At 36.6% G+C, this 14912-nt stretch overlaps 1 protein-coding gene across 16 annotated transcripts in view; it reads left to right on the top strand.

Moving 5' to 3' along the window:
- MYO9A (myosin IXA) overlaps positions 1-14912 on the top strand; it is a 242739-nt gene that overhangs the window by 44525 nt on the left and 183302 nt on the right. For all 16 annotated transcript variants that reach the window (XM_069595547.1, XM_069595546.1, XM_069595551.1 and 13 more), the window contains exon 2: positions 13041-13951. In XM_069595547.1, coding sequence (XP_069451648.1) covers positions 13112-13951 — 840 coding nt within the window. In that variant the 5' untranslated portion in view covers positions 13041-13111. The remainder of the gene's footprint in view (positions 1-13040; positions 13952-14912) is intronic.

The raw sequence follows: 14912 nt of genomic DNA, 5'->3' as shown, positions 1-14912 counted from the left end.
TACCTAGCTTACCACACAGACTTCAAGATGTCTGCTGACTTCTCACTCTAAATTGTCATGTATCTTAGCCTGAATTTGAGGGAAGGGGAGGTATGCTTCTCCAGTGGACACTGAAGTATTTTTGAATGATAATCTAATCTACCACAGATGTTGAGTTCTTTTTCTTATCTTTCTTGGCCATTTGAATATTTTCTTACCCACACACCCGGCATGGGTAAGAAGTGCAGAATCCTAACCACTGGACTGCCAGGGAAGTCCCCTGGATATTTTCTTAAGAGCCACTGTTCTATATATATTGTTGCTGGGCACGCTTACTGTATCTGCAGTATTGATTACCTCCTTAGGAAAGGACGTTGATTGCTTGTTCATTTAAAAAAATTTTTTTTATTTAAAATTTTTAAGGAATTAATTTATTTTAACTGGAAGATGATTGTACAATATTGTGATTTTTTTTTTTACCATACATAACATTTAAAGCCACATACTGTCAAATTGTTGAAAGTAGCTCTTAAAGAAGTCAAATACAGTGGTGTATACACAGAAAACAGATGAGAAAGTATAAAAAAGTTGCAGTGAAGTTTTAATAAAATAACTACTTTAGGCAACAAAAAATGATTGGTAAGATATTTGAGTTAATGTTGATATGAATTTGTTTATTCCTTTAACAAACAGTTTTGAGCTGTGGATACTGATGATGAAAAAGGCAAGTCTTTTCCTTTTAATGGGGAAGTCAGACAATAAAAATGTGAGTAAATAATATAATTCCAAATAGTGCATCAAGTCCTCTGATTAAAAATAAATCAGGGCAAAAGAAAGAAAAATCAGGGCAAGGACAATAGGGTGGAGAAAAAGGGTTATTTTAAATAGGGCTGTAAAGAAAAGCCTGTCTGGGGAGTTGGCGTTTGAGCAGAGACCTCAGTGATATGAAAGAAGGTTCAGGCAAAGCAGGAAAAAAACATAGAGGTCCTGAAGCAGGTATAAGCTTAAAAACAGAAAAAAGACCAGTGAGGCTATACTGGATTGGAGTGAGGGAAAGATGGTTAGGGCACAGTAAGGAGTTTCAGTTTTATTTAGTTGTGTTAAGGTGAGCCATTCAAGGTTTTCAATAGGAGAGTGTCAAGGTCTGATTTACCTTTAAAAAGGGTGACTGCCTTGTTCTATTGTATATAAACAGGCTGTAATGGAGCAATGACAAAAAGAAGGATATCACACTGTAAGTAACTCAGATAAGAGAATAATAAAGTGATACAGATAGAAATGGTGAAAATTGGTTAGATTCAGGATATATTTTAAAGGCATACCAATGTAATTATTGATGGATTGAATCTAAGGAGTTTACTTACAGAATTCCTTACAAGGGAGGGATTGGAACAATGTAGCTATAATGCATTAGGGTAAATTACCTACTATAACTGAAAAACCTCCAAATATCAGTGGCTCTACTCAATAAAATTGTATTTACTTAACAGTCCAATAAAGGTGGATTGGGTTGGGGTGATGGTGGGTAGTCTTCTCCTCATGGTCATGGGGGACTCAGGGTCCTCCATCTGTTGGCTCTGTGTCCCTTAGGATCTTAGAGCTTTTCGCTGGATCCTCCAGAGAAGGCAATGGCAACCCACTCCAGTACTCTTGCCTGGAAAATCCCATGGATGGAGGAGCCTGGTAGGCTGCAGTCCATGGAGTCGCTAAGAGTCAAACACGACTGAGTGTCTTCACTTTCACGCATTGGAGAAGGAAATGGCAACCCACTGCAGTGTTCTTGCCTGGAGAATCCCAGGGAAGGGGAGCCTTGCTGCCATCTATGGGGTCGCACAGAATCAGACACGACTGAAGCGACTTAGTAGCAGCAGCAGCAGCTACAGCTGGATCCTCTTCATTCTTCCAGCAAATACGGAAATGCAGATCCTTTTTTTTTAGGGACTTTTAATGACTCAGCCTGCCCATGTGTCACTGGTGTGGGACTTAATTGCAGTGTAACTAACTGCAGAAAAGGTTGGGGAATAAAGTCTAACTTTGCACCCAGAAGAGGAAGAATTGTTGTTCAGTCACTCAGTCATGTCCAACCCCATAGACTGCAGCACTTCAGGCTTCCCTATACATTACCATCTCTTGAAGTTTGCTCAAACTCCTGTGTATTGAGTCAGTGATCCCATCCAACCATCTCGTCCTATATTGTCTGGTTCTCCTCATGCCTTTGATCTTTTCCAGCATCAAGGCCTTTTCCAATGAGTTGGCTCTTTACATTGAGTGGCCACAGTATTGGAGCTTCAGCATCAGTCCTTCCAATGCATATTCAGTACTGATTTCCTTTAGGACTGACTGGTTGGATCTCCTTGCAGTCCAAGGGATTCTCAAGTGTCTTCTCTAACACCACAGTTCAAAAGCATTAGTTCTTCAGCATTCAGCCTTATGGTCCAACTCACATCTGTATATGACTACTGGAAAAACCATAGCTTTGACTACACAGTCTTTTGTTGGCAAAATAATGTCTTTGCTTTTTAATATGCTGTCTAGGTTTGTCATAGCTTTTCTTCCAAGGAGCAAGCTGCTTTTAATTTCATGGCTGCAGTCACCATCTACAGTGATTCTGGAGCCCAAGAAAATAAAGTCTGTCACTGTTTGCATTGTTTCCCTATTTGTTTGCCATGAAGTGATGGGACCAGATGCCATGATCTTTGTTTTTGAATGTTGAGTTTTAAGCCAGCTTTTCCACTCTCCTCTTTTGCCTTCATCAAGAGGCTCTTTAGTTCCTATTTGCTTTCTGCCGTAAGGGTGAAAGCAATCTGCATATCTGAATTTATTGATATTTCTCCTGGCAATCTTGATTCTAGCTCGTGTTTCATCCAGCCTATTTTACGTGATGTACTCTGCATGTAAGTTTAATAAGCAAGATGACAGTATACAGCCTTGACATACCCCTTTCCCAATTTTGACCCAGTCCATTGTTCCATGTCTGGTTGTTTCTTCAGTTTTCTCAGGAGGCAGGTAATACTAGTGGATTGGTATTCCCATCTCTTTAAGAATTTTCCACGGTTTGTTGTGATCCACATAGTCAAGAGCTTTAGCATAGTTGGTGAATCAGAAGTAGATGTTTTTCTGGAATTCTTTTGCTTTTTCTATGATCCAGTAGATGTTGGCAATTTGATCTCCGGTTCCTCTGCCTTTTCTAAATCCAGCTTGAACATCTGGAAGTTCACGGTTCGTGTATTGCTGAAGCCTGGCTTGGAGAATTTTGAGCATTACTTACTAGCATGTGAGATGAGTGCAATTGTGCGGTAGTTTGAACATTCTTTGGCATTGCCTTTCTTTGGGATTGGAATGAAAACTGACCTTTTCCAGTCCTGTGTCCGTTGCTGAATTTTGCAATTTTGCTGGCGTATTGAGTGCAGCACTTTCACAGCATCATCTTTTAGGACTTGAAATAGCTCAGCTAGAATTCTATCACATCCACTAGCTTTATTTGTAGTGATGCTTCCTAAGGCCCACTTGACTTCATTCTCCAGGGTGTCTGCTCTAGGTGAGTGATCACACCATCATGGTTATCTGGGTCCTTAAGATCTTTTCTGTATATTCTTCTGTGTATTCCTGCCACCTCTTAGTATCTTCTGCATCTGTTAGGTCCATACCATTTCTGTCCTTTATTCTGCCCATCTTTGCATGAAATGTTTCCCTGGTATCCCTAATTTTCTTGAAGAGATTTCTAGTCTTTTTGTTCTTTTTGTTTTCCTGTATTTCTTTGCATTGATCAGAGGAAGGCTTTCTTATCTCTCCTGGCTATTCTTTGGAATTCTGCATTCAGATGAGTATATCTTTCCTTTTCTCCTTTGCCTTTCACTTCTTTTCTCAGCTATTTTTAAGGCTTCCTCAGACAACCATTCTGCCTTTTTGCATTTCTTTTCTTGGGGATGGTTTTGATCACCACCTCCTGTCCAGTGTTATAACAGCACAGGCTCACTTCGTGTCTCTGAGTCACATTTTGGTAATTCTCTCAATATTTCAAACTTACTCATTGTTATTTATTATGATTATCAATGATCAGTGATCTTTGATGTTGCTATTGTAATCGTTCTGAGGTGCCACAAACCGCACCCATATAAGATGATGAACTTAATCAGTATATGTTATATGTGTTCTGGCTGCTCCAGGGATTGGACAGTCCCCTATCTCTTTCCTTCTTCTCGGCCCTCCCTGTTCCCTTAGATATGAAGTATTTAAATCATGCCAATTAATAGCTCTACAGTAGCTGCTCAGTGTTCAAGTGAAAGAAAGGGTTGTGTGTCTCTTAATTTAAATCAAGAGTTAGAAATGATTCAGCTTAGCAAGGATAGCATGTCAAAAGCTGAGATATGTTGAAAACTAAGCCTCTTGTGTAGTTAGTTCGATGCCATTGCAAAGGAAAACTTGAAGGAAATTAAAAGTGGTACTGCAGTAAACAATGTATGCTGCTGCTGCTGCTGCTGCTAAGTCGCTTCAGTCGTGTCCAACTCTGTGACCCCATAGACGGCAGCCCACCAGGCCCCACCGTCCCTGGGATTCTCCAGGCAAGAACACTGGAGTGGGTGGCCATTTCCTTCTCCAACGCATGAAAGTGAAAAGTGAAAGTGAAGTCGCTCAGTCGTGTCCGACTCTTCATGACCCCATGGACTGCAGCCTACCAGGCTCCTCTGTCCATGGGATTCTAAACAATGTATACAAGAAAGTAAAATAAACTTATTGCTGACATGGAGAATATTTTAGTGGTATGGACAGAAGATCAAACCAGTTACAATATTCCTTTATTTCAAAGCCCAATTCAGAGCAAGGCCCCAACTCTCTTCGATTTTATATAGGCTGAAAGAGGTGAGGAAGCCACAGAAGGAAAGTTTGAAGCTAGCAGAGATTGGTTCATGAGGTTTAAGGAAAGAATCTGTCTCTATAACATGTAAGTGCAAGGTGAAGCAGCAAGTGCTGATACTGAATTTGCACCAAGTTATTCAGAAAATCTAAGATAATTAAGGAAGGTTGCTTAAACAACAGATTTTCAGTGTAGATGAAACAACCTTCTATTGGAAGAAGATGCCATCTAGAACTTTGATAGCTAGAGAGGAGAAGCCAGTGGTTGTTTGCAAAGGTCAGGCTGTCTCTTGTTAGGGGTTAATGCAGCTGGTGACTTGAATCCTAGTGCTTATTTACCATTTCAAAAATTGTAAGGTCTCTAAGAGTTATGGTGGATCTACTCTGCCTGTGGTCTGAAATAGAACAAACCAAGCCTGGATGCTGGCATATTTATTTACAAGATAGTTTACTGACTATTTTAAGCCCACTGTTGAGACCTACTGCTCAGAAAAGAAAGATTCCTTTCAGAATATTACTGCTCATTGAAAATGCACCTGGTTATCCAAGAGCTCTGATAGGGATGTATGATGTTATTGTTTTTATGCTCCCTACCAAATATCCTTTCTGAAGGCCATGGATCAAGGTGTAATTGTTACTTTCAGGTCTTCTTATTTAAGAAAAACTTTTCATAAGCCTGTAGTTATCATAGAGAGTGATTCTTCTGATGCTTCTAGGAAAAGTCATTTGAAAAGCTTCTGGAAAGGATTCACCATTTTAGATGCCTTTGAGAACTTTTGTGATTCATGAGAAGATATCAAAATACACAGGAGTTTGGAAGAAGCAGATTACAACACTCCTGGCTAACTTTGAGGAGTTCAGTACTTCAGTAGAGGAAGTGAATGCAGATGTGATGGAAATAGCAAGAGAATTAGAATTGGAATCTGAAAATGTGACTGAGTTGCTGCAATTTCATGTTAAAACCTGTAGATGAGTAGGTGCTTCTTATGGATGAGCAAAGAAAGTGGTTTTCTGAGATGGAATCTTCTTCTAGTGAAGATGCTGTGAAGATTCCTGAAATGACAATAGAGGATTTAGATTATTACATAAATGTAGTTGATAAAGCAGCAGCACGGTTTGAATGCATTGACTACCAATTCTGAAAGAAGTTCTGTGGGTAAAATGCTATCAAACAGCATCGCGTGCTACAGAGAAATCGTTTATGAAAGGAAGAGAGTTGATGCAGCAAACTTCATTGTTGTCTTATTTTAAGAAGTTGCTGTTGTCACCGCAGCCTTCAGCCACTGCCACCCGATGATCAGCAGCAGTCTGCATTTAGGGAAGAGCCTCCACCAGCGAAAAGATTACAACTCACTGAAAGCTTTTCAGTTAGCTTTTTTTTAAAGCAATAAAGTGATTTTTAATTGAGGTATATACATTTTTTAGACATAATGCTATTGCACACTTAGTAGACTGTATATAGTGTAAATAGCAAAAAATCTTTGTGACTTGCTTTATTGTAATATTTCCTTTATTCTGGTGGTCTGAAACCAAAAACTAATATCTCCAAGATATGTCTGCATGTGATTATACATTAGTATGGTAATGAGTATATTTATTTGTAGAACATTTCAATTTTAAGTACTAAGAAATGAAAAAACCTGAATACTAGCTCTTTAAAAAAAATTTTTTTTTCATACTAGCTCTTAAATACCACTTTTCCAGAATCATTTTTCTAACATAACTTCAAAATGTTTAATGACTCTCTCCCCATGAAATGTATAGCAGTACACAAGTCAGTAGTAATATTTTCTCAAAGGACCCTACCTTGATAGTAGAATGTTCTTTCAAAATGTACTGGTGAGTCCTCTGCTTCGAAGCTGTAGCAAAGCTAGGTTTTCATTTTTAAGTTGTACATTTTCCTGATTCTGTCCTTTGAGTTCTCTTGTTACTGAGTAATAAGGTATGATCTTGCTCGCTAAACTGCATAAACAGATCCCTGTGATAAAGTACATATAAAGAGAAAGGCCACATTTTTCTTGTTGAAAAATAACTTGGGAGAACTTGATAAAAAATAAAAGCAACAATGCATTTTTTTTTTTGCAAATTAAGTTTTATTAGCATATAGCTGCAAAACACTGCATTAAAAATCTTTAGTTATTCCTTTTGATCTTTTTTTTTTGTAACCAAACTTCTCATTTAAAGGAAACTGTGTTCCTGAGCTCTGTTTCCTTCACCATAGTTTTTCCTCTGTAATTAGTCTCTTCTAACTCCGTCCAGTGAATAACATCATAAGCTTGCCTATTCTGAACCACACCCTACTCACCACAGCAACCGTCTCACCACATTGTTTTTCTCTGTTAGCATATACTTTTGAAGTAACTGCTTTGGGATAGGGCATAAAAAATATTAAATAATTTTCTTTATGAAAAGTGTAGCAATGTCTAATTGCTATTAAGTGCCAGTAATTCTTAATATGTATAGTTTTATTTTCACAATTTGTTATTTATCCCGACATCATTATTAATCCTTCTTTCTCTGCTGATTTGAAATATTAATCATAAATTATATCTGTATATATTTTGCTCTTTTAGCCTTAATCTTTGTTTTACAAGATAATAGTTTATTTCCTATCTCATAGAATTTCTGTTCAATTAGAATGAAGTAATGCATGTCAAATTTATTTTTGGTGAAAACTATAAAAGGAAAATTTGAAGATTTTTTCCAAAAGTGAATATTTTGGTCCATTATGTATATGTATACCTTTCTATACAATTTTATATTTTATATGTTTTTACTTGACATTGTATTGTTTATCCCTTGCCATGTTTCTGCCTGGTTGGTATTACAAGTATCCTTCACCATCCATATCTGTTTAATTCTTCAGTTTTGATAGTGAATTTGGATGTCTCAGTGGTACTGCCTTATTTGAATTTATTTGATTACCCAAGTGGATAGCAAATAGTATGATAGTGAAGGAAGTATCCAAAAATATATTCAAATATATTTGGCTCCTGAATTTAGATTGTGAGATTTTTTTGGATATGAGAAATTTGTATAATAAGGGATACCTATATTATCAAAGGATATTGTACTGAACCTGTTGTAGTGGGTTCTTTTGGTCATAGAGAGCAGAAACCCAACTCAAAGTAGCTCAGCGAATAAAAAGGAATTGATTGGCACACTTAAAAAGGCAGTTCAGTGGTTGAGTTTATCAGAGACACAGCTAGATTCAGTGGCTCAGTGTTGTAAGGCCTTGCTGTGTGTTGAGTTAGTTCATTTCTTTAACTGCAGAGAGGCTGCTTCTATGCATTCAGAGAAGATGGCTGCCAATAGCTCTAGATTTATGTCTTAGGTTAGCAGTCCTAATAGGAAAAATAAAGGCTTCTTTCCTAATAGTTACAGCAAATTTTCAATAGATTGTCCCACTAAGCAGCCCACTGTCGCTAGGGAGAATGGAATGAACTGGTTGGCCAGGCCTGTGTCTCAGCTAACTGGAGGATGAGGTCAGTCCATTCAAACTGTGTCAAATGGTAAGGGAGGAGGTCTTCTGAGGAAAATCATAGTACTTTCACCAGAAGAAGGTACAGAGTACTTACTGATAAACCAATATATGTCCACACACCTATGCTGTAGTGTGTCATACGATAACTCATTTCTTCCATCACCCTTTCTTTAGTTGGAATACTACAAGATTTTTTTCTTTTAGTACCAAATTTGGCTTTTAGTTGCTGTTGATCTACCAAAGGTTAAAATTGGGCTCTAATAGCCTGTCTAGTGATGAAGATCAGCTAACATGCACTCTTTAACACATGTTAACCTGAAAAGCTATTTCATAACCCATCCTTTTACTCTTCTTTTTAAATTCTTCCAGAAGAAGTGTCATTTTTTCCTTTCCGTAAGAGTTACCTGTCTACCTTTGACTTAAATTGTATTTAGTCTTGTTTACCAAAGAACCTTGGCTTATTAGACCTTCATTTTTTAAAAGTTTTTGGCATCTGCTTTTCTGTTTGATTCTATTTATAATCCCAAAGGTATGTTCTCAAGCCCTCTAACTAACAAACATTTCACTCATATGCCTTCTCCTTTCTCCTGCAGCGGATATGGGAACCCCTGCTAGTCTACTTACTTGCCCGTCTGTCGCTTCCTGTCTAACTTATTATAGCTCTTCTCTGTTTTCTGCTTTTCAGGGTCACCATTGATATCCAGGGACTTTTGTCTCAGGTGTAAACCTAGTGTTGCAGTTTGTAAAAGCTAAAACGGGCTTAAGAGATATTTAACTCAGCTTTCTTTTTCCATTTTGCTTTAAGTTATTTTGATTATACCACCTTTCTTTTGGCTAGAATTTACATGTATAGCTTCTTTCTTTTTTTAAACCTTTAGGTTCTGTATCCTCATAGTATACATTTGTGTTTATTGAAATCAGCACATAGGTGGATTTTTAAAAATCTGCTCTGACAATCTTTTAATTGGAGCATTGACACTTAATATAGTTACTTATATTTAGTTTGCTTTCTGTTTGTTCTGTCTGTTCTAAATGCCTCTGTTGCCCTCTTTTGTATAGATTATTTTTTATCATCCCATATTTTCATTCTATTAGTTGTGAAGTTGTGTTTTTTCCTTATTTATTTAGTTTTTATTCTAGAATAGGGGTCGGCATCTTTTTCTTTTAAGGGACACATAATAAACATTTTCAGTTTTATGGACTATATGGTCTCTGTCATAACTGTTCGGTTCTGCCAGTATAGTACAAAAGCATTCATAGGTGATAGGTAACAGTGTAAATTGTGGAGGACTAGATGTAATCAACCAGACAAATGAGCACTGGTTTGAGACCAGAAATTGGGAGAATATTTTTATCTTTAAAGTGAGATAGTGGAAGAGGAACTGTAAGAGTGATTCATTAAAAAAAAAAAAAGAACCTATCAGGGAGATTATAAGGAAAATATTTGTAATGTGAGGGCTGTTTTTAGAATGAGAGGATGGCCACCTTAGTCAAACGGCTGCAGTGTGGTGTGTTAAGATGAGGTTTGAGAAAAAACCTTTGGATTTGACAGCTTTGTGGTCATTGGTGACATCTTCAAAAAACATTGGCAGTAGCTTGCTATGTGGAAAGAGTGGTAAGGGAGTGGAAAGTGGAAATATAGACCATCGATTCCCAAATGCTATTCTCTGGACCAGCAACAAAAGAATTGTTTTGTTTTCCCAACCTCAGAACCATTTTGAGGCCTAGAAATGTGTATTTTTAAAATGTTTCCCAGATGATTCTGATAAACACTCATGGCTTGCTGTCAAGATGTATTTATGAGTGATTAAAAAAAAAACATTTTTGGGGGGAGTGTGCTGCACAGCTTGCGGGATCTTAGTTCTCCATCCAAGGATCGAACCTGGGCCCTCTGCAGTGAAAGCATGGAGTCCTAACCTCTGGACCACCAGGAAATTTATGAGTGACATTTTGAGAGAACCCCTTTTTTCTAACACAAAGCAGTGACTGATAAAGTAACAAAAAGATATAACTGAATTGACATAAATGGGGCTCAAAATAAGGCAAACATTTCTATCTTGGAAAGAGAATGGAACACAGAGCAGTGAGTAGGGCTTATGGCTGGGAGCTTTCAGGGAATGCAGCTGAGGTTTTGGCCTCTTTGAGATAATGCAGAAATGTCACTGGAATTGGACTAATCGCTGGTAACCACGAGTCCAGGGTAGATGGGGCTCCTCTATTGAGAACAGTATTTCTGAGTTTGGTTCTGGGGCTGCCATACTATTCATCTTTATAGGTGAGTTATGCAGTGTCCTGGAATAGTACAGGGAACAGCCTGTGTGACCGTAAGGAGTAGCTTTGCTGTTTCCTGTTGCCAGAGGCCATAGTTTATATGAGGCTTTATTCCTAGGAATTCATGAGAACACAAACATAAGTTTCCAACTAAAAACCTCCTGGCTTAAAACATATCTATGCTGTTACTGCAGGACAGATCTCCTGATTTGAATAGACCAACTGTAAGAAAAATATTTATGAGATAACTGGGAAAGTTAAATGTCAGTCGTATTAAAAATATTAATTTAAAGGTTAATAGTATTGTAATAGTATTGGTTAATAGTATTGTGGTGGTGTTAAAAAAAAGTAGTAAATAATGGGTTCTTAGTAAATGTTGGTATGAAAAACAAGTCTTCCATCAAAAAGTATACCTATAAAGCTAAATTCTCAAACTAATTAAGTCATCTAATGCTGAGAAAAATGAGAAATAAAATCAACAATCATAAGAGCAGTTCACTCTGATGACATTAAAATATTATTCTGAAAAATATCCAGTTATATAGAATGTTTAAGGAGGTAAGTAAGCAAGTAGTATCTCTTAAAATTTCAATTATGAAATTTAAATTGAAAAAAGATTAGATGAATATGAAAATAAGATAATCCTTAGGAGTGAAACAAGGTGATTACAAAAAACAACAACACGGTGTTTATGAATGGGAAGTCAGGAGGATATCAGTTTTTTCCAATATTGATCTATAAAATCCATCAAAATGCCCTAAGTTTTTTCATTATGGTTGATGCACTGATATTTAAATTTTTTATGGTGGTACATAGTTAAAGTAACATTAAAGAGGAACAAATTGAGGTGATAGGCCCTCCAGATAATCGAAGCTTATTATAAAGCTATGCTAATTAAGATAGGCTTACTGTTGGTAAATAGGCTAGTGAAAAAGATTACAGAGCCCAGAACAGATTGATACTTATATGGAATTAGCCACATGGCAGAGGTAGCATTATAAGTCAGTGGGGAAAGATTAGAATCTTCATTGTGGTGCTGGTTCAGTGGCTAATCTGCATTTGATTTGAAAATAAATATGAGCCCTGTCTTACAACATACATGAAAATAAGTTCTGTATGCATTAAAGACTTAAATAAGAAAAGCAAAATTTTGGTCTTTTAGGAGATAATATAGGATAATAACTTTATATCCTTAGGATAAAGGAAGATTTAGAAAAACTATACCAGGAGATAATAGTATATAGAGCCAGACTGCCTGCTTCAGATCTCAACTTTATCACATTTGGTCTAGTTATGTAAAATTTCTGTGTTTTCTCTTTTGTAAAATGATGATGACAAAAAACAACCCTCAGGGACAACTTGTGAGTTTTAAATAATTCATGTGCAATGCTTTGAAAAATGACTAGTACAAATAAACACATAATAAAAGTTAATTGCAATTGCTAATGTTGCTTATTAAAAAAGAAATAGTAACTTGTAAAGGATTAATAAATTTATCAAAAATATAACTTCTGTACAACAAAAGGCAACATGAACAAAATAGAAGGATAAGCTACTGAATGGTAGCAGATATTTGTCACTCATTCAGCTGAAAATTGACTATATAGGATATATAACTCATTCAAATTAATAATGAGAAGACAAATCAAAAAGGGGAAATTGAATAAACAGTCATAGCCCCAATGGCAAATGATAGGATGTGTTACTACCCCTTCCTAGTGGTCATCAGGGATATAAAATTTGAAGTACTGAAACATCTTTTTACATTTCTTATATTGGCAGAAACTCCAGTCTGACAGTACTGACTTTTGGTAAGGAGGCAAATAAACACAAGCTCTTCCTGGGTGACTGCAATAGTCAGTTGATATAACTACTATGGAGAGCATTTTGTTAGTATCTAGTATAGTTGAAAGATTCTCTCATTGTTTTCTTGGTTATAACTCCATCTAGTTTAATTTCTGTTTATCTGATCTCATCTTTTTACTGTTTTTACTTTCACAAATTTTTGCTTTGTTGGTGACACTCTTTCTTGGTTTTGCTTTATGTATAAGAGCTTTTGGATATATGATGATTAGATTTATGTGATTGTTTTGTCCATCTTAATTCAGTCTTCAGTGAGGCTTTTTTTCATATATAAAGAAGTTGATTCTGATCCCAGGTACCTACCTCAGAAACATTTGAGATAGTAGATGACAAATTAATTATTATTTTTACTTTTTGGGTTTTGAATTACTAATATAACAAAACATTGGAAAAATTTTGGCTGCTTTAGAAAGTGTCCAGGTTTGGACAATATATGAAATATTGGGGTCTCAGACTGTTTTCAAGAACTGTTCCTATTCTAAAAGAAGAGTTGGGATTTTTTTGTTCTGAAAGATATAATCAACATAATTGTTAAGCCTGTTTTTTGTGTAATATGACTTCTTAATGTTTCACATCTTTTATGCTGCAGTTCTTTTGCCATGAAAATGATTTGCGCAGTCCTGAACACATACCATCCATGCTGATGGGACAGGATCCAATATGAATATAAATGATGGAGGAAGACGACGCTTTGAGGATAATGAACATACGTTACGTATATATCCTGGGACAATTTCAGAAGGGACAATCTACTGTCCGATTCCTGCCAGAAAAAACTCCACGGCTGCTGAGGTGATTGACTCACTTATAAACAAGCTTCATCTTGACAAAACAAAATGTTACGTTCTAGCAGAGGTGAAAGAATTTGGTGGAGAAGAATGGATACTCAATCCAACAGACTGTCCCGTTCAGCGAATGATGTTATGGCCCCGCATGGCTCTGGAAAATCGCCTGAGTGGAGAGGACTACCGTTTCCTTCTGAGAGAAAAAAACCTTGATGGATCAATTCATTACGGTAGTCTTCAGTCATGGCTACGGGTAACAGAAGAACGTCGCAGGATGATGGAACGGGGTTTTCTTCCACAGCCTCAACAGAAGGACTTTGACGATTTATGTAGCTTACCTGATTTGAACGAGAAAACTCTCTTAGAAAACCTACGAAATCGCTTTAAGCATGAAAAAATTTATACCTATGTTGGCAGTATTCTAATAGCTATTAACCCATTCAAGTTTCTTCCTATTTATAACCCCAAATATGTCAAAATGTATGATAACCATCAATTGGGAAAACTTGAGCCTCACATTTATGCTGTGGCTGATGTAGCTTATCATGCCATGCTTCAGCGCAAAAAGAATCAGTGCATCGTTATTTCAGGAGAGAGCGGTTCTGGAAAGACTCAAAGCACAAACTTTCTTATTCATCACCTCACTGCCCTCAGTCAGAAAGGATTTGCCAGTGGAGTGGAACAAATCATTCTTGGCGCTGGACCAGTACTTGAGGTAAGTGTATAGAAATAATTTTTCTTACCCTTAAACATATCTTTAAAAAAAATGTGTTAGATGTGAGAAAATGAAGTAAAACTGAATAGAAGTATAGACATCGTTTTTCAGTTACGAAGGGAAACTGGAAGACAGGAGGCAGTGTGGAAGGCTGAAAGATGTAACAGTGGCAGTATTTTTTTCAAAGAGTAGCTTTGGGCCATAGTGACGCAAAGGAAAGAGAAGACTGGAGTCAGATGTATCCCCCTGTAAAGGGAGAGAGCAGGGGCAGGACTCCTGTCTGTAATTGACTATGGTAATGGGTAGTTGGGGAAAATATTCTTTTCAATATATTTTTGTCTTTGCAGCTTTAAAATCTGTGCCTAAGATTGAAATTCTAAGGGTTCATCTTTGAAAATACAGAGAATATGGGAAAATTTTTTTAGTTGTGTTTTATACGTAATACCATCAAGGGTAGAGAGGAAACAGAATACACTTTTTGTTTTAAAGCTTAAAGGAGAGTTAATATTACTTGTTTTGAAAGAGTTTTTGTGAGGTGTAATTGCACAGATTTAAAGTGTTAATCTGTTACAATTTGATAAATTTGTCATACGTGTGTACCCATTAAACCACCATCACAGTCAAGATACTAAACATATCCATTATCCCTAAGATTTTCTCATATCCTTTTGCCATGCCTCCTTCTCACTTCTCTCATCTACAAGAAACCTCTTAGGTGCTTTCTGTCATTGTAGGTTAGTTTGTACACTTTACAATTCTATATAAATGGAATCATGTAGTATGTGCTATTTTATGTTTGACTTCTCTCACATGGTATAGTTATTTTGTGTGTGTCAATAATCCCTTTTGCTAAGATAGTATTCCATATTGCATTGTATGGATTTACCACACTTCGTTTATTCATTCATCTTTTTATGAACGTGTAGGGTGTTTCCAGTTTTTGGTTATTATATGTAAAATA

The sequence above is a fragment of the Ovis canadensis genome, chromosome 7 (genome assembly GCF_042477335.2).
Source record: "Ovis canadensis isolate MfBH-ARS-UI-01 breed Bighorn chromosome 7, ARS-UI_OviCan_v2, whole genome shotgun sequence".
NCBI classification, from domain to species: domain Eukaryota; kingdom Metazoa; phylum Chordata; class Mammalia; order Artiodactyla; family Bovidae; genus Ovis; species Ovis canadensis.
Note: the sequence above shows the minus strand (reverse complement) of the source record. Positions and strands in the feature narration are given on the sequence as shown.